This window comes from Scedosporium apiospermum (genome assembly GCF_000732125.1).
Source record: "Scedosporium apiospermum strain IHEM 14462 chromosome Unknown SEQ_SAPIO_0022, whole genome shotgun sequence".
Classification (NCBI taxonomy): Eukaryota; Fungi; Ascomycota; class Sordariomycetes; order Microascales; family Microascaceae; genus Scedosporium; species Scedosporium apiospermum.
Genome location: NW_015971723.1, coordinates 256,890 through 275,384, shown reverse-complemented (window position 1 = coordinate 275,384; position 18,495 = coordinate 256,890). Strand labels below are relative to the sequence as shown.

The 18,495-nt window shown below is 51.6% G+C and overlaps 2 protein-coding genes and 1 pseudogene across 2 annotated transcripts; 2 read left to right on the top strand and 1 right to left on the bottom strand.

The window, feature by feature from the left end:
- Window positions 1–1,076: 1,076 nt before the first annotated feature.
- SAPIO_CDS0386 lies at window positions 1,077–2,792 on the top strand (annotated as a pseudogene; the record flags this gene model as incomplete).
- A 9,338-nt stretch (window positions 2,793–12,130) lies between these two features.
- SAPIO_CDS0385 (uncharacterized protein) lies at window positions 12,131–12,925 on the top strand (the record flags this gene model as incomplete). Its single annotated transcript, XM_016783179.1, has 2 exons — window positions 12,131–12,248; window positions 12,327–12,925. 2 exons carry the CDS (start codon window positions 12,131–12,133, stop codon window positions 12,923–12,925), a joined length of 717 nt encoding a protein of 238 aa, XP_016646379.1.
- A 4,363-nt stretch (window positions 12,926–17,288) lies between these two features.
- SAPIO_CDS0384 (Nmra-like family protein) lies at window positions 17,289–18,279 on the bottom strand (the record flags this gene model as incomplete). The annotated part of the gene is made up of 2 exons (XM_016783178.1): window positions 17,289–17,904; window positions 17,957–18,279. The coding sequence occupies 2 exons, from the start codon at window positions 18,277–18,279 to the stop codon at window positions 17,289–17,291; spliced, it is 939 nt and encodes a 312-aa protein (XP_016646378.1).
- Window positions 18,280–18,495: the final 216 nt, after the last annotated feature.

Here is an 18,495-nt window from a genome sequence, read left to right as displayed (position 1 = left end):
CACTCTAGAATGTAAATGTGTAATTGTACGAGGAACAGGCTTCAGATGGAGCGAGGAAATCAGAGACTGTCTTCAGAGTGCAGCTCTCAAATAGCAATGCGATTATGCCCCAGAGACCCATAGATCCCTCATCTCCGCACTCCCGGTGAAGAATTCGACGCCATCAATTGAAGCTACCTCGCGAGCGTCAAGCTGGAGGGATGGAGCCCACTACGCACCTTCCTCAACACATATGGGCCCTGCCATATGCTTTATATATGAGGATCTCCTAGCGACTTCTAGCCGAGCAGCTCAAGCAGTGGTGACACTGCGACCAGTGGCCAAGTGGTCGTTGGAGCGCTCAGAAGGTTAGAAAATTGCAATTTTCGTAGCTCGTGGCAAGCAACCAGGATTCGATCCTGGGAGCGAACCCCGAGCAAGCTTTCGCATTTTTTTTTCTATTTCTTATTTTTTTTTTTTTTTTTTCCGATTTAAGATAAAATTAACAATATAACTACAATGGAAGAAATTAAGTTGGAAGATGCAAGTTAAGAATAAATTTTATTTTATTTTCTTATTCGTTTTCCGTTTCTCTCGTCCCCCAATTCCTTAATGAGGAGTGCGTTGGTTTCTCGGAGATTTTGAGAGCATCCATCAAATAAGACCTAGAATGGATCTTGATACTTGTAGTCCCCCGAGTCGACGAGCCAGGCCCGAAAACTTGTCCATGAAATATAAATTAATTGTCTTCTTCACCCTGTATCGAGCATTCGCGGAGGCCTAAACCTGTGTTCTAAATCAACGGTCATTGCGACGCTGCTACTGTGATGATAAACCATCACTAACTTGGATCAATCAGCCACAACAGTCTTCTCACTTCTCTCTGGCTTATTTCCTCGCTGCTTCGACCAACACGACAAGCCAGTCACATCAAATCGATGCCGTCTTGGCGCAACGATCTATTCACCTCCTACGCAGATGTGCCCTCCGATACGCTTGTTTCTAAGTTCCGAGCACATCGCTTCAAGCGCTCACTGCTGCCTCTCAGAGTCTAAGTAAACTTCATTGATTTAACGTCTTCACCACCTCCATCCACCATGGACCGCCACGCATCCGAAGTCGCCCTCATCTCATCAACTATCACCCAATTCTACCAAGCCCGCACCCCCTTCCGCGTCTACCACGGTTCCACAAACAGCACCCGCCCCTCCGGCAAGACACGCGCCAACACAGTCGACACCTCCCGCCTAAACAATGTCCTCTCCGTCGACCCCTCGTCCCTCATCGCCATCTTGGAACCCAACGTCCCCATGGACAAACTCGTACAGGAGACCGTAAAGCACGGCGTCGTACCGCCCGTCATCATGGAATTTCCCGGCATTACGGCTGGTGGGGGCTTTTCCGGGACATCCGGAGAGAGCAGCTCGTTCCGCTACGGGCCGTTCGAGGAGACCGTGGAGTGGATTGAGATCGTGCTGGCGGATGGAGAGGTGGTTCGCGCGTCGGCCACCGAGAATCCAGATCTCTTCCGGGGTGCGGCCTCGGCGTTCGGGACGCTTGGGGTCATTACGCTTTTGGGGGTCAAGTTGGTTCAGGCGAGCCCGTTTGTACGGCTCGAATATCATCTGTCCAGAAGCTTTACGGAGGCCGTGGCCAAGCTTCTAGAAGAGACAGACAGGGACGAGAACCACTTTGTCGATGCCATCACCTTTGGCAAGGATTCAACCATCACCTGTACCGGGCACATGGTCGACGAACCGCCGGCCGAGAACAAAAGAATCCAGCGATTCACACGCGCCAAAGATCCGTGGTTTTATCTCCGCGTCGAGGAGGTGGCCAAGAGGCTTCAGTCATCGCAGTCCCACGGCGATACCCGCACCATCGTCGACTACATCCCCCTCGCAGATTACCTATTTCGCTACGACCGCGGCGCCTTCTGGACAGGTCGCTACGCCTTCAAATACTTCTTAACACCCTTTAACCGTATCACGCGCCGCGTGCTGGACCCCTTTTTGCACACCCGTGTCATGTATGCTGCGCTCCACAAAAGCGGTCTCGCGCAGTTTTACCTTACACAGGACGTCGCTGTGCCATTTGACAGATCCGTCGAATTCCAGGAATGGCTGGACGAGACGTATGGTATCTATCCCGTTTGGTTGTGTCCCTTGCGGATCCCGAAGAATGGCGGGGACGATACACGAACCTACACGTCGGGATTTTGGAATCCCGCCTCGCGAGAGGTCATCAACTTTGGCGTGTGGGGTCCATTGTCCTTTGACGAGAAAGAAGCGTTAAGGCTGAATAGATTACTGGAGGCGAAGCTAGTGGAGATGGGCGGGAGAAAGTGTCTGTACGCGCAGACATATTCCACCGAAGAGGAGTTTTGGGCGAATTATGATCGCAAGGCCTACGATGCCCTTAGGGAGAAATACAAGGCGTCTCACTTGCTAAGTGTCTATGATAAGGTCAAGTGGCACAACCCAGCCGAGGACGCCCTGGGAAAGAAGTCCTCTGTTGGAAGGAGGCTAAAGGACAGGGTCTGGGATATCTGGCCCGTGAGGGGCTTATACGGTGTAATCAAAGTGTTACAGGGAGGTGATTACATTCTCGGAAAGGACAAGATCAAGGCAGTAGCAGTCCCTGTGGAGAAGCCTCCTTCCGCGTTACCGGAAGAAGTTAGGAGGGCAGAGCCTACAACGGAGAATGAGATTGCCGACGTGTCCGGCAATGCGACGGCGGCTGAAGGAACGGCGGGGGCCCCTCTCGATTGGCAGCCTAGCGGGCAGCGGAAGTCGACAGGCACACCGAGTTGAAGTTGGAGGTGTGGTGGCTTCGCATCGTGTTACTCCATACACCCTAGACCATACAACCTGTGTCACCCGGTAGCTGGAGAGGGCGTACCGGGAATGTGTTTGCCTGCCGGGCTGAGGGCTCTAGAATTTTCAATCATCGCCGATTTCCGGCGTGAGCCCTCCACATGAACGAGATCCCATTCCAACCACGTGTATATAGGATCGGTCCGAATCGGCGCTAGAGATATTGTGGCATCTGTGTCTAAATCCGCTCTAGGCCCCTGGGGCATCGTGACTGGTTGGGATCCCGAATCGTGATTTGCTTTTGATTCCATCTAGCGCGTGGGATGAACGGAGGGGGACTGGAGGTGAGCGGATTGACTGCATAGCTGGAACGAGGGCAGAGACGCACCGAATCCCGAATCTCGAGGGCGTCCCCACGCGAGCCTCCAGGCCCATCGGTCCCTCGTCACTCTGTTTTGGAACGTGCATTCTCGAGCCTCCAGATCACAAGAACATTCCTTCTTCGGGAGTAGCTCAATTCCTGGAAGAAGGTTAACATCTGTATACATTCCAATGCAAAGATTCGAGATCGGTCACCATCCCGGCCCAAAGATAGATCACCGTTCTAGTCACACAGGGAGCCCCTGTCTTCCAATGACGTCTCTTCAAAGAGTCTTCACCGCCAACCTGGATCTTTCCCTTCCACTTGCCCCCGTGAGGCAAAAGACATGCATGAGGAACAACAGTGCATATCCCACCTTTGTGTTGTCGGGTAGGGGGCGCGTGTTTATTCTGCCGGGCGTCTCCACCAGAGTTGTGGTACATAAAGCCGGAGAAGCTAAGGGTTTTGCTATATCCCATATCCCTGGGACACACATCCAAATCCACACACACAAACAATACCCGCGCGAAGACAGCTTAGAAATGAATATGGCAAGCTGGAAGATGCTGGCGAGAAGCAAAACCTCCGAGAGCCGGGTTACTCTTGAACCGGGGGAGGGGGGAGGATCGCACTACGGAAAAAGCGCCCTACTTGTGAAGGCCTGCCGAAACTTCATCGAGATGGAGAGCGGTTACGCAAATGCGATGAGGTCATCTTGCTTCCGTACTCCCTTCATAATGCAGGCATATCCCTGGGTATGCGTTACGCAGCTGTTTTATCTCCGAGACCGCACCGGGCTGAAAAGGACCTCCTTCGTATTCTCGACTTTGCTCTCGGCTCATAGAGTCACATGGATTCCGTAGCGGTGAAGCGCTGGGGGTAATTCAAAGTCCTCAGATGCGGTTCTGGAATGATGGGGTCGGACCAGGTATGCGGCGACGGCGTTGAGAAGCGCCGATCTACCTGGAATGCGTGGACCATCTTTTGCGTTTTCATTGGGGGGCCATGTCCGGAGTCGGTCCTCGTTCTCCGCTGTCCATGTAGCGGTGAATGTTAACAAAGCCTCCGGGACCCTTGCGCCGGTGTGAAATGAGCTGTTCTCTTAATGTCGGGGAGATGGGGTGTAATAGAATTTTGAATCATTTTTTTTCCCGCCTTCCTTTGAAAGAAGACGACGCAATATTGTGGAGAATTTTTCTGGATCAAATTTGTCTGTTTATTTTCCCTTTCTAGAAAAAGGAAAGGGAAAACGAGAATAGCAACACGGAAAAGAGAGAGCTCCATGAATTCGACCGGGCCTCTCAGGCTTCGGCCTGAGGCGAAATAAAGAGGTTCGAAGCTACGAATCGGTAGTTACGGTTCGGGTTCCTACCTCGAGCTCTCACTGAGGAAAGAGAGAAGGGGGGGGGGGGGGAAGCTGAGGTCAAAAAGACCATTCACAGGCCGGAACATGTCGTAACCTGTAGCTGGGAGGCCTCGGAACGGGCGCCTCGACGTCGAGGCAAGGGAAAAAGGCGGGAGAATGAGAATGGCCGTCGGTGGGTCTGACAATGGCTCGGTGAGTTTCACGAGAGGAAAATGCGATGTGCATTTTGAAGTAGGGGATGGAGTGACGGCAATGAAAGCGATGGGAAAAGCAAGCACCTTACAGGATCTGCGCATGACATGAAGAGAGGCGAAGACGGCTCGCGGGAGGCCACATCTAAATTGTGATGGAACAGAGCGTACGAAGTAGCCTGGTGGGCAAGGAGAAGAGGGGAGACCGGGCGGGCGAAGAAAGACAGGGAGGAAGCCTAGGACAATACCCGAAACTACGAAAGAGTCAAAGAAGGAAATAGGAAACATTGACGTTTTGAGACTTGTAGCATGACCTCAAGTGTCTGAAAAGAAGAACCAAAGAAGAAAATTAGAACAAAGCCGGAACAAATTCCGAATTCGTCATTTCATAACGGGCGCTGGCGTTCGTTGAGTTGCTGTGATCCGTTTCAAACGTGGGGACCACATTCGAGACACGGGATTGAGCTGAATGCAGCCGGGTCTGGTGAGCTCCGAGACGTGGCAAGAACGAACAATAATGAAGCGAGGTCGGTTTCGGGGGTTTCGTCGGAGCCTAGTCCGGCGAAGGTTTCCGATTGTGTCCGAACCGGCGGGGAACCGCCTGGTTGCTCGTAATATCGGGGAGAAAGAGGCGCAATCTCTATCATGGCAACGAATAGTCAACGTAGACCAGCCACATTTGCCTCTATAACCGGCACTCTTGATCTCCGAGACTCGGAAGTTGAGGTAGAAGCAAAAAGAAAGAGAACGAGCAGCAAGCCCTGGTATAGATTGGGTATTTGATCTGCTGCCAGCTCAAGAAACACGCACATCAAAGATGAGGTGATATTACAGCTCACATTCTCTCCTTCACCCAGTCCGAAGGAATATTGAGGCTACAAAATGTGCGATGTATGCCAGTCGATGGATTTGCTTTTCTCTTCCTCCCCAAAAGCCAGGCGCGACGCCAGCTTGTTTGATTTTTCTTCTTCTTCTTCCTTTTTTTCTCCACGTCGCTGTGCAATGCCGTTTGCTTCTTCTGACGATGTGCGCTGCACTATGATCCATCCACTATCGTCACTTGTGGGTTCTGATGAAAAGTGAATAATACCAGCTTAGCTCGACGACAGCGGAGGCGAACGGAATGCTGACAGCCCGCTTGTCTAGGGCGAAAGAGGCAAACAGGCACACGAAAAAGCAAAAGAGGAGAATACACCTGCAGAAAGCTGCACTCTGTCCCCACACCGGTGAACCGTTGTAAAGGGTCGACGGGGGACCGAGCGAACGCTTGCACGCTCCACAGAAGACGGCCATTGGAATGCGAGGAAAGGTGTAAGAAAAAAAGCATGGTGCTCCAGATGGTACTGCGTCTTCCTCTCACCGAGTCCTCCCTCAGCTTACCCCCCCCCCCCCCCCCCCCCCCCCCCGGGAGATGCTAACACCTGCACTCACACAATTTCCCCCCTTTCCCTCCCCTCCATCTCCTCCTTTTGTTTGTTGCATTTCTATCGGCGTTTGTCCTCACACACCTTCCACTGCCGGAATTGACCATCTCTAGCTTAGTCTCTCCTCGGCAAGAAGCCCATTGCGTAGTGTATTTGCGAGGCACACATTCCGTCTCATCCAGTAGGGGAAGACCTGAGAACGGCTTGCCTACATCACTAGCATCACAATCACGAATTGGTTTAGCGTGGGGGATGAGCATTGAAGCCTAGGCAGGCACAGACGGAGCATTTGGAACAGGGGAGACAAGAGAGGTCTCGAATCGATGATGGTTGTGATGATCGCCAAAAGCGGTTGCCTCTGACAAAGATCATGGCTCAGCTTTTGAGCCGAGGACGTCACGAGTGCGCCATAGATATGCTGGCTATCGCTTCTGCTTTTTTTTTCTTCTTTTTGGGGGAGGGGTTTTAGCCGAGGAATAGCTGGCCGACGATGCAGGCCTGCGCCCCAGTATGCGACGGACAATTGGGTCCATATGGTCGGGACGCCTGAGTGGGAGGGGGTAGGCCAAGCTCAAGACAGACTTCGTGTATGCTCGACGATAACAGGTCAAGCAAGAGCTCATTTACTTGGGACCTTTGGGGGCCGATCTGTGGGGCCAGGAGCTTGGAGGAGGTATCCCGCTGGCTCGAGGTATGCTGGTTTCCGAGACTTACATGCACACGTTTGCGCAAGCGTCTGTACCCTTGAGCACTGCGTGGAGCAGCTTCCCATGGCCCTCTACCCCCTATTCACCTTTCTTTCTTCGGGAGCTCTCGGAGGTCGAGGTCAGCGGGCGAAGAGAGTGGGATTGAATGTTGATGGATACGTGATGTGCCCTTCATGCGCGGGGCGTTGATCGTTTCGTCTCGCATTGAGGTCTCTCACTGTCTTAGATTTTATGTATGTTTATATGTTTGTCTTTGATCCTCCATTCATGATTATTTTGGGGTCTCTTTTGTCATTCATTCTAGATCCGGAAGAGAGTCGCGTTTGTGAGCGAGACGGGTGCGTCCATCACCGTCCATGGTCGGTACCACTGGCCGGAATGAGAGGGCGAACGTGAATGAAATCGGCCTTGATGCATTGTTGTGATTCCTCAAGTATTGCTGCTTCGACCGCCGAAACTAGTACTAGCAGCCATCGATGTAGCACTGAGCTAGACTCTCGGTAGCGATACGCCGAGATGCTGGACGTGGTGACTGGACATCCACTCGGTCTTGATTGAAGTGAAGTTTACAACTTACTCTACTGTAAACGTATTGGGCCCATCCTGCCAGTCCAACTCACCGAAATAAATCCAAAAAAAAAGAAAAAAAAAAGACTACTTGCCAGCCATTGAAGTTGATAGCCTGGTCGATCTGGTTCGACTGAGCGGAACCAGGACGACGGCGGTTCTGCGGTGTAAGAATAAATCTTCAATGTCGTCTCCTTCCAATGTGTCGACGATGACATATCGACTGGTTCTCACGAACGCCCCCTCCACAGTCCCGACCCTATCGTCACAGATGTCTCGCTTCATTTAGTCTAAGACAAGCCAACACCCTCAAACGGTCAAAAGTGTGCAGCGGGCATATCGAAGGTGCGCGAACAACGCCATCTCCGACGTCCTATTGGAAGCCACCCGAGGCTTCCACAACCCCTCTCAATCCTCCATCCCGTCGTTTGCTCGTAATCAGGCATCCCTACATATGCCAAAAGACCCTGATTGAGTTCCTGCCTGGTTTGTTTCACTGAGGCCTGGAACCGGAGCGATGAAAGGGTGGTTGGACAGGACAGGGTGACGAAAAAAAGGCGTCCGCGCCGGGTCATGTCCGTCCCGGCCGCGACCCAATCGCGGCAGAGCTCCGAGATCTTATGAATCACATCTCATCTACGTGTACGAAAGCAATGCATGCTACGCAGAATAAATCTACAAAATTTTTGCTTTCGTCTTACCACACACGGAAGCACGGAAATACACTTCCCGAGTACTACAGTGCCCGCATCCCGCATATCTTCTTCTCTCGATCTCGTCTGAGCCGTAAGCCGTCCCGTGGCAGGCCGTCTTGGGGTTATATGCAGTGCAGGCGCAATGCACGACGGGCTGAGCTGGGAAGCTGGAATGCTGACGCATGGAGGGTGGTGGACGCCTTGTCGGGTATCAACATCGTCCATCAAAATATGCCTTGTCTTGTCTTTGGTTGATGAGAATTAGCTGACTCTCCCATCCGACGACGGGAGATGCTTACCTGCTGCCTCTTACTCCGTACATGCTTGGGTGCTGAGATCGAGATCGAGATTGTACCTGGATCATTACCCATTATTTGTGGTGCGTGTGCGTTAATGCTGGAGGTATCGTCTGGCCTGACCTGCCCACCATTGCAGCGGAGGCAATCCGCTGTCGGGCAACATAACTGGCTCGCTTGAGACATCGAGTTTCTTCCGACATTCCATTGCAGAAAGAAGGAGGCCATTATGAGAGTCAATTCTCAAGCAGCGACAGACCTCCCCCTCCCTGTCTGGCAGAGAAACAGAAACACGGGGCATGAAAAAGTGAAGCTCACAAAAAAAGCAAGCAGATATCGTCAGATAGCCCAGCCGTCTTTTCTCCAGTCTTGCGAACTCTTACGGTGTCAATTATCGAGGCTGATTACTTTTCCCCGGATTGAAAAAGAGATGCTGGTGCCATCGCCCGCGTGCCCCCTTCATGTAGTGATCGGAATTTTAAAATCGTCCCATCACCCACTTGTCTTTTGCGATTATCGTTTTTGCGTTATTATCCTTAGCGTCCGCCCCAGATTAGTGCGGTCAGAAAACGTTCAAGCGCAGAGAACAGACGCTAGATCCCAGAAGCAGTGACCGACCTGGGGAGTCGGGCGATCTGTGTCTCTGGTGTCGTCTTATCGCCGCATCTGTCTTTGATCACTCTGCTTCGTAGCCGCATTTCGCAGCCGAAAAAGCCCAGGCTGGGGTTTGTGGCGGCCTGCGGAAGATGTGACGTATCTTGATCTGTATTGCTCCTCCCCAGGGTCACTGGGGATACGGACGGGGGGTGGTGGATGTCTCTCTTCAAAACGCCACTCTATCACAAACTGATCATCTTCTTGTTCTCCGCGAAGTACTTTAAACAAAGCAGACACACTCGGGATCATCGTGGACACTAGCATCGAATCCTCCCCGCCGTTCCTTGTCCCCTTTCCGATAGCTCCACGGATCAGACACGAGGGGACGAGAGGACGAAGGATGAGAAAACCTCGAAGAAAAAGCAAGACTGCACCTTTGACCGGTCCAACCGGTCCAGGCTTTATTGATTTTTCACACCTCGGATCTACCGCGTATCATTGCTTCTTTCCTTCACTTTTCTCACACTCCAGCACATCTCTACATTCCCTTGTCCCCTTTCCGAATCCGGCGTCTTTTTTCTTCTTCTCTCTTTTTTAGACACCTCGAGATGTTGCTGTCCGAATCGGGTTTGGGTTCACCTCTTGCACGCAAACGCATGACACCTAAACTTTTCTCTATTTTCTTCTCGGGTCTCACTCATCCTGGCACTATTTTTATTTCCTGCTCTCCGTCCCTCCTTTCGAGGATGCCGCGAATGAATTCATTTTTTTTTTATACTAATAGAGAATATTACTTTTAATTTTAAACGTATTAACATTTATTTTATTTTATTTATTTATTTCCTACTCTTTCCCGGCGTCTGCTCCCGAGCCCTCTTCTCTCAAGCGGAGGTTGAAGGGGCTGTTCTGGCTTGAGGATGACAAGCGCTCTCTCCAGTATCTCGAAGTAGGGGTTGAGTTGAAGGGTTACGCCGGGACAAAGGCATCCCAGATTTCTCGAAAAGTCAAGGACGTAGTCGGTAGGACCTCCTGAAAATATCTGATGAGAAAAGCACCAGAAAAAGAAATTGTGCGTTTATTTTATTTTATTTCTCTTCCCTTGCGTCCGTCGCATCACATTCGCATCGACGATCGAAAAAGACGTAATAAATGATACTGTAGCATCCGTGCCGGACAGTGGAAAGCCTCAACTGGCGATTCTCATCACGAGACCGCCGACTTTGCTTGTTCCCGGCCGACCGGTCAAGGACAAAGCATAGCGCAGAACTAGGGAGGCGGACAGCATCCTTGGAAATGGTCTAGCGGCTCAGAATCGATGTTAATACTTGCTAGGTCGCATGGAGCCGCAGACTAGTGCTCAGAGACAAGGTAAGGGAGAGGAGTCAGGCTTGCGGCTGTTCCTGGACCATCCCACATCCCACGTACGAAGGAACAGGTGAAAGGCACGACGGGAGCTGAAAGGGGAGTGTAATAGTGCAGCAGCACCGCCGAGCGGAGGCAATCTACGAGGGGTGTTCTATTGAGGCAACGGAACTAATGACTTCGTACTTCCTTCGTACTTCCTTCGTCGGCGGTGCTAGTGCCAATGCCAATGCCAATGCCAATGCACGCACCATCTTGGTATTTGATCTCATCAATTCCTTCATTCCCATTCCTCCGGAAGGGACTAATACGCTAGAATTTACCACGTCGGCCGCCAAGTGATTCCACATGGGCCGATGAGAGCAGCAAGGGGGGGTTGCGAGAATCCAAAGCAGCCACTCTTGTCTCCCTTTTTAGCAATACTTCCCCATTCGATGAGATGATGCCAGCAAAGCAAGGGGGGCGTAAACTTATGATTATATGAGAGAATCTGGGTTGCAACTTGCCGAATGGAGAACGGGGAGGGACGGGGGGGACGGGGGAAAGAAAAAGACAAAGGGTTCGAGAACTGCTTTCCGGTGCACACACCCAACCCACGTAGCTACACTAGAAAATGCTGGCTAGCGGCGCGGGCGACGGGCGACGAGGCCCGCAGCAACTGCAGGAAACGGCCGACGATGGAAACGGAAAGTCGCAATGTCAATCACCCGAAGGGAAGAGAAGATGGGCAAAAAGTAAAAAAAAAATCCCCCAAAAAACCTAGAGATGTCAAGGATTTACACGAGTATTATCATTAGAGTATGCTGCGTGCAGGTGTTTGTTCCTACTTCGTATGTATTCCTCCTTTGTACACTCGCACCATCAACACTCCAAAGGTCTTTGGACTAGTCTCTCATCTCACTATTCCAAGACTTCCAAGACTTCCAATACGACTCCATCTCTTCTCTCTCCCTTCCTTCCTTCCTTCCTTCCACCCCCGGTCTCAACTTTCCACCCCACCTCTACAACTACTGCGTACTTCGTACTTGGATGCCATCTGAGACCCCAGGTGGTGGTCTTTCTTGGAATAGTCGGTCACACCCTCTATTCCCACGCCCGGGCTGATGCTTCCCACCAAGATACCAAAGTGACGGTCTCCCGTCCAGGGCACGGGCTGAGCTGGATACGTTTACACCCGGAGGAATGGTGGGTGTGGACCGTTTTCTCCCCCCCTCCGATATTTTACTTTCTTTGCTTTTCTCATCCATGGGATTGTTGTTTGCCGCCCCAAGAAAAAGAAAATAAAAAGACAGGAATAAGAAAGAAGAAGAAAATAAAAAGACAGGAATAAGAAAGAAGAAGAAAAGAAAAAAATAAAATTCAAGAAAAACGTGGTGCGAAACAGAAACAGGGAGTGAATGTAGCCCTGCAGGAAGAGCTCCACAACTTGGTAGCGTGCGAAGCTGCCAAGGTGGGATGTGCAGCACGCCTGCACCTGGTGCGTCAGGGGGGGTGTGATCCAAACCCAGATATTATCGTGGGCACCTTTGGAGCCAGAGAACAAATATATAACCTGGCGTTTGCTGCTACCTCTCCCACGTCCTCGTCCCTTTCGTTTTCTTCCATAGAAGCTTCGTTTATATTCTAGGGCTCGCGCCATAAAAGTCGGCGGGAAGAAGATTTCTCGACACAGGGGACAATAATACCTTCGATCCTCCCTTTTCACATACCTCTGGTTTCTTTCTTTCGGTTTTTGATAAACTATGTCGTGCGCGGGGCCTTCGCTCACGATGATCAACATGGACATTGACGATTCGAAATACCTCCTACAACTCGCTCGTGCCGGAGGAGTGAGACTGCCTCCGGGCCCTGGGGACTGGAGCGTTCATGTGAAACCGCCCACTTCGAGTACGTCTCCCTCTTCTTTACCTCTTTCTTCCCAAAGTTTCCCTCGGATGATCCCCACTAACTAAAAGCGATTCACAGACCGCGACACCCCCGAGAATGGCGAACAATTCATGTATTTTACTCAACACTCCCAGCTCGCGCAACCGCCTACTCAATCAGCCGTCCACGAAACCGGTCCTCCCCAGCAACAACCCACGCCGCCTTGGACCTCTCCCAGCTCCTACCCCGCGAACGCCGCCCGCGGTCCTCCGACCCCTCAACACTACTCCGGTCCTGCACCTCCGTCGCCGGCACACCACCTTCCGCCTCAAGCCGGCGGCAGCCCACACACCCGCGTTAACCACCAGCACGCTCACCACGCCACCCATTCCTACAGCCGTCCGGGCAACCGACCTCACCACTCAGACGATGTACCTCCCAACTCACAAGCGATGGCTGCACGACAGGAAGAGGCGCGCAGGAGAAGAGCGGCGGGTGGTATGCCGGTTTCGCCTTCTTCCATGAACGGTTCCCCACGAGAACCGATGGGCTACTCCCCGAATTCCAGAGCGGCCACGGCAAGGCCTCCGCCGAACGAGAGGACTGAAGAGCCGAGTCGGAGACCGGTTCGGGCGACGAGGCAACCAGAGTCTTGGGAGTGGTATTATTATGGAGAGGTGCCGCTGAACTCACGATGACAATGGCTGGGGCAGACTTTTCTTCTCTTTTATTTTTTCTTCTTCGTTTCCCCTTTCTTTTTTAGCTGGGTTTGAAATATATTTTTTATGTCTTATGAATCTGGGAGGGCATACGGAATCATTGGACAGGGCATTTTGGGATCATTTTGGGATCAGGAATTTCTAGTTGTAGGGTCAATTCGGGTCATGAATATCTTGTATTTCTTGGGGCATTTTTATTCTAGATTATTGTGATCATCTTTTCATTTCCCATTTCCATTTCCATTTCCATTTCCTTCTCTATCCTCTTACGACTGGGTTCGGCTTCATTGGGTGGGGAGTTTTCCATTTATTCTTTTGCTCTTCTGAACCTCTCATCTCGACCATCAAATTCCGTTCTATATTGACTTCATTCTCATCTCGATTCTCCGATCTTCGGCATGATCGCCGAGACTTGGGACTTACAAGTAGACCCACCCTTCTTTAGACTGCCGCGTGTATCAATTTTATGGAATACTTCAATGCTTGTTGTTGATTGACTCAAGTGGACGAGACACACCGCGAGTTTCTCGAAGGTGGCACATTACACGTGTCGTGTGCGCTTTCAGACCATGGAAAACAAACCCGTCTCTAAGACGAGCTGCGTGGAAAACTCAAATCCAATAAGATCAATGTCTCCGACAAAAATCTGACCGTTGAGCCTCAACCCCCCTGACAACAAGTGCATTTGGTACATTTGCAGATCGCTTTCTGAGCCTCAAGAACAGCCGCTGGCTCGTCTTGCATCGGCGATTGTTGTTCAGGATCGACGGGCGGGACGCTGGACCCGGCGTTCTGGGTTCGTACTTTGTTTGTCGCGGTGTGCTTCAGTGGAGTATTGTCTCGTGAGCCACCAGCCGCTTCCGGCAGGGGCACGCGAGACTTCGTTTGCCATCGCTGCAAGAACCTGCATGTGGCAATTTCAACCGGTCAGGACTCGTTGTCGCGGCGAGGGGAGTCTTGGACTGCCCTTGTTCACTTGCTCAAGAATCAGTCAGCCGGCTGCGCTGGGGATAGCCGCCTCTGCCGCCAGAATTGAACATCATGAACTTTGATTTCACCGGCCTGGCGCTGTGCCACCAGCCCTTAGCTCCCCCTGGGATGGAGCATGCTCCCAAATCACCCACAGTCGAGGGAGAGCACCAGGGCCCGTAAGCCTGTGCTTAATGCCGGCCCCTGCTGCATATGTAGCACGCAGACACACAGCACACGCATCCAGGGTTGATGGATCTGGTCTCAATGCACGAATGCACATCTGTCCCAACGTAAATTGAGTTGCTCGACGCAGTCTCTTCGCTGTTCTTCCCCTTAATTCGTCCGTCCGTTTGTGCTCTTTCCTTTTCCCCTGCTTCTTATTGCTTTTTTGCACACAAACGTGCAGACGACAAAATTCTCGCACGAGACATTGATTTAAAAATTTTAACATCATCTCCCCTAAATCCTCACCGCTTCTATGACGATCCTATCCGTATCCAGTTTCCTTTTTCGGGGAAGCTGGGCCGGAAACATGTTGTCGGGAAGCCGCCTCCTACTCGGTATGCACACTTGATTGTCGCATTTCCGACGCTAAGGGGAATACTTCGTAATGAGAGAGATTTTCATTAAATCCGACGGCAGAAAGAAGAAGCTTTCTAAGCCATCCCAGCACAACGGTCGGATAGGGGACGGCACGGGCATGGACAGGGGCAGGGATACGGAATGAGGTCATGATGTCTGACCGGTCGGGTTTCCCTTGTCCCCCGTGCGATCTAGGCCTGCTATGAGGAAATAGGTTTACGTTATTTGTTTCTTCGTTCGACGACTTCGCTGTGGACTATGAGTGTTATTCTCGTCCGTCCGTCAATGTTTTGCGTCGCCCCGCTGCTTGAGGCTCAGCTCTTGTCTGCAATCATGAATACAGCACAGCGTGGACTGGTTCCCAAGGGGATGCAAAAGCGGCGATAGCGTTAACGACCTTCGAACAAGGCGAGGCAGAATCGATTCAGCGAATATGCCACGTGTGTCTTCCAAAGTCATGCTTTGACGCCAGGCGGGTTGCAACCTCTGCCCACTTGTCTCTGTCATGGGATGTTGTTCACCCATGTTAAAGCCACTAATATCTGCAAGGGAGTCAGTCCAGGCCCGAGGGTTGGGACGAATCGGGGTCCATATTGCTTCTTGACCGCGCTGTCCTTGCCCTTGCCGTGTTTGTTTGCGGTCTTCCTTGCCTGTCTCGCGGCGATTTATATTACTTTTTCTTCCACATTATGTTGGTGTAATTGTGACGGGGTCCTTCAGACCCGCCTTTCCACTTCACCGGTGTAGGCGAGGGCAATCTATCTCTTTGGCCATCAGAATGAAGAAATAAGGTGTGGCCAACTTGCTTGTTCATCTGGGACCAACGACTAGAATATTCTGGAGCGGGAAACAAGAAAGGGACGGACCACTACCACGAAGATACCGTTCCATCAAGGGGGGGCTGAATCACATAAGCTTTGAAGGGAGGTTATTGTGTTAGCTCGTTCTTGGTTGGAAAACCTGCGACTTGGAAGTACGGTTCAGCGAGATTTGGATATCAATGCCTTGCATATACCGAAATTACCCGCGATGGGTTATACCAGCTACTTGAAGGAAGTTTGCTGCGGCTGGGCCACATGCGTCTCATCTCCGTGCAAAGTGTTGACAAATACCTTCGCACAGAGTCAGATACGCTATCCAGAGACGAGACACCGCACTCCCCTTGACTCATGTATGCGCAGGCCGGACCCTGTGCCACACTCCCAACGTTTCGGCGAGACCCCTTTGCGCCATTATGCTCGCCCACCCCTCACATAATGTTGATGCCCCAGCTATTCGGCGACAGTTCAGCGTCGTGTCTTGTCTTCCTCGGTCCCGCTGTTGGGATATCTCGCGAGAGGTTCCCAACGAAGTCTACTCACAAGCCGTATTGACCATTCTTACCTCCTCGTCGGAGCTGCAGAGCGTAGACCAGAATTCGAAATCATCTTAAGCGCTTCATTCATGTCAACAGGAACGAGAGATGGCGTTCTGGCAAGCACTTGCCACTGATATCCCATTTCAAAAGCCTCATCCCACGACTCGAACGTAATGTGACCACATCTCTAGCCGAAGTCACCACCCCTTACCGTTCTAGTCCTTATTTGCAGTTTTTCATGTACATCTAGCCTTTATCAAGGCTCACACTGACTCCACCACGGAAAATACTCTTCGTTTATGTAAAAGGCCTGGCCCCTGCGGAAGTTGGTGGCGCCCCCTCTACAGTTTGATCCAATCTCGAAGATTGAGCATGACGCACCGCGGAGGGAAAGCTAGTCGTTAGACTCGGGAATTTCTACTTTCCCCCTCGAGAATCCATCATATCATCCAATTCCGAGAGGCCTGATTGTGCACTGAGGTTTCCCCAAGTGGCCCTTTCCTCTATTCGATGGACAGCCAGCAAAATCATCCTGAGTAGCAGTGGGAAGAAAATAGAACCCAAGATGTCTCTTGGTCGGCTATTCGGTGAGGAGCCGTTGTGGACACCGAGAGGCATGTAGAGTTTTACAACATCCTCCGGCTCAGACGCCCCGTGTGGATGCGTAAAGCAGTATGAAAGGGAGTGAGGCATGCGTGGGGCTGACCCCGTCTTCATAGACAGTGAAGACAAGGAGGAGGTTTGCGGGCGTGGTTTGTGAAGGGGCGGTCATAGCAAAGACGCCGAGGTCAGCCTTCGTCAACTGAAACTTGGTGACCCAAAGTGTTCGAGGTCCTCACGCCGCACATATTTGGAATGGCGACGGCAGTGGTGAGTACCTCTATCACTCAGCTCCCCGCTTCCCCTCCCTTCCCTTACATGCTCAGTGAGACAGACCGACCTCTTCCTGTACCTCTCCCATCTTACTTTATTGGCGGGACGAGCTGGAACTACCGAGGTGAATGGCATCGCATAGCTCAATAGCCAACTTCACCCATACAACCTCCACACCGCTTGCCAATATAGGATCCTATTGCAGAGAGGGAGGCTCGTTGTTTGGAAGACGCCCGCGAGAAGTTAGTCAATTTGATACTCCGGAAGTTATGCTAGAAGAATATGCGCTGGGAAATGAGCCTGTAGGTTCTCCTGTTTATATATATACACTTGCCAACGGAGGTAAAAGTAGGCAAAGAGAACTGCACATTGTTCCCGTCCAGTCTAGTTAAGTGAATCTCCAAACAGTACCCCGCCGATTTATATATGCGTTCTCTTCGTTATGTGAGACTAACCCATAGCTTTCCGAGAGCTAGCTGAAGAGGGAGAAAACCAGTCCACGTAGATGTGAATCATTCTGTACAATGCCAATTCCGAGCTGACACCTTCTGACTCTTATCAGCCTCCTTTTCCAAAAGAAATCTCTAGCGCTTCTCGGACAGTGAGCGTCTTGAGATCTGGAAACGCCTTGTTGAGGTTTGGCTCCGCCGGCAAGTCCATGTCCCCATCAACAATCAAAGTTCCAATGAATGCAAGCATCCGCCCCATGGATAACTGATCTTCAACTTCCAGCGCTTGAAGTAGCCCTCGTGCGGCGGGAACAAACGTGCATCCCCCTTGAGCCAAATTCTCAGCATCGTTAGTGTGCTTCTCAAACTCGACACCCTTAACCTCCTCAGCGAGGCGAACAAAGTCGTTTATCGTCAGTCGGTCTCCGACGAGGAAGTATTGCTTTTCCCAACGAGGTAACCCAAGAACCGCCACCACGAATCGCGCAATATCTCGAGAATGCGTCACGACCAATGGGGCATTGCCGTCCCCAGGAATCACGGCATAGTTGTTCTCGACGTCAACCCACGTGGGCACGTTGACCGCAAAGGCGGATTTGATGTGTGGCGCAAACCAGTAATCGAGGAAGATGCCGTTCGAAATGCGTGTATACTCGAGGTTGGATTCCTCAAGAAGATCCGCAGCTTTGAGTTTCCAGGCATATAGGGGAAGACCTTTGATGAATCTGCCAAGTTTGTGAGAAGCCAAGACCCGATGATCAGAAGCGAAATACCTACTTCTGCGTATAATTTGCGCCGAATTCACTTGGCATGAAGCGCTTCGTGTGTTGTGACCGTATAGCAGCCTCGATGAGATTCATCTGGGCCCGTCCACTCGCGTCACTCTGAAGAGAAAGGGCGGAGATGACGGTATGAATTTCATGCACGTCAAGCGTTTCTGCCAAGTTTCGAATGTCCGAGTAGTCCACCGTAATCACCCTTGGGTCATCACTCTCCGTGCGGCTCAAGATGACACATTTGTGCGACCCATCTGCGTGGAGCGCAGCTACAATAGCGCTGCCAATGCTTCTCGAACCTCCGGCAATGGCAACGTTGACCATCTTGTGGGGGCAGACTGCGGCTATGGATGCGCGTGAAGGAGTGAATTAGGTTCAGCGGGACAGCTTGAGACCTGGTTGGGATGTTGGCCTGGGCTGGCGGTATCACTTATCAATGCCCGGCGAACAAGGTCGCATAAATACACGAACCTGCTTGCGTCGGAGTTCTATGAATTCCCGCACCCGAAATCCGGTATCCACAAAGGCATTTAACTGTCC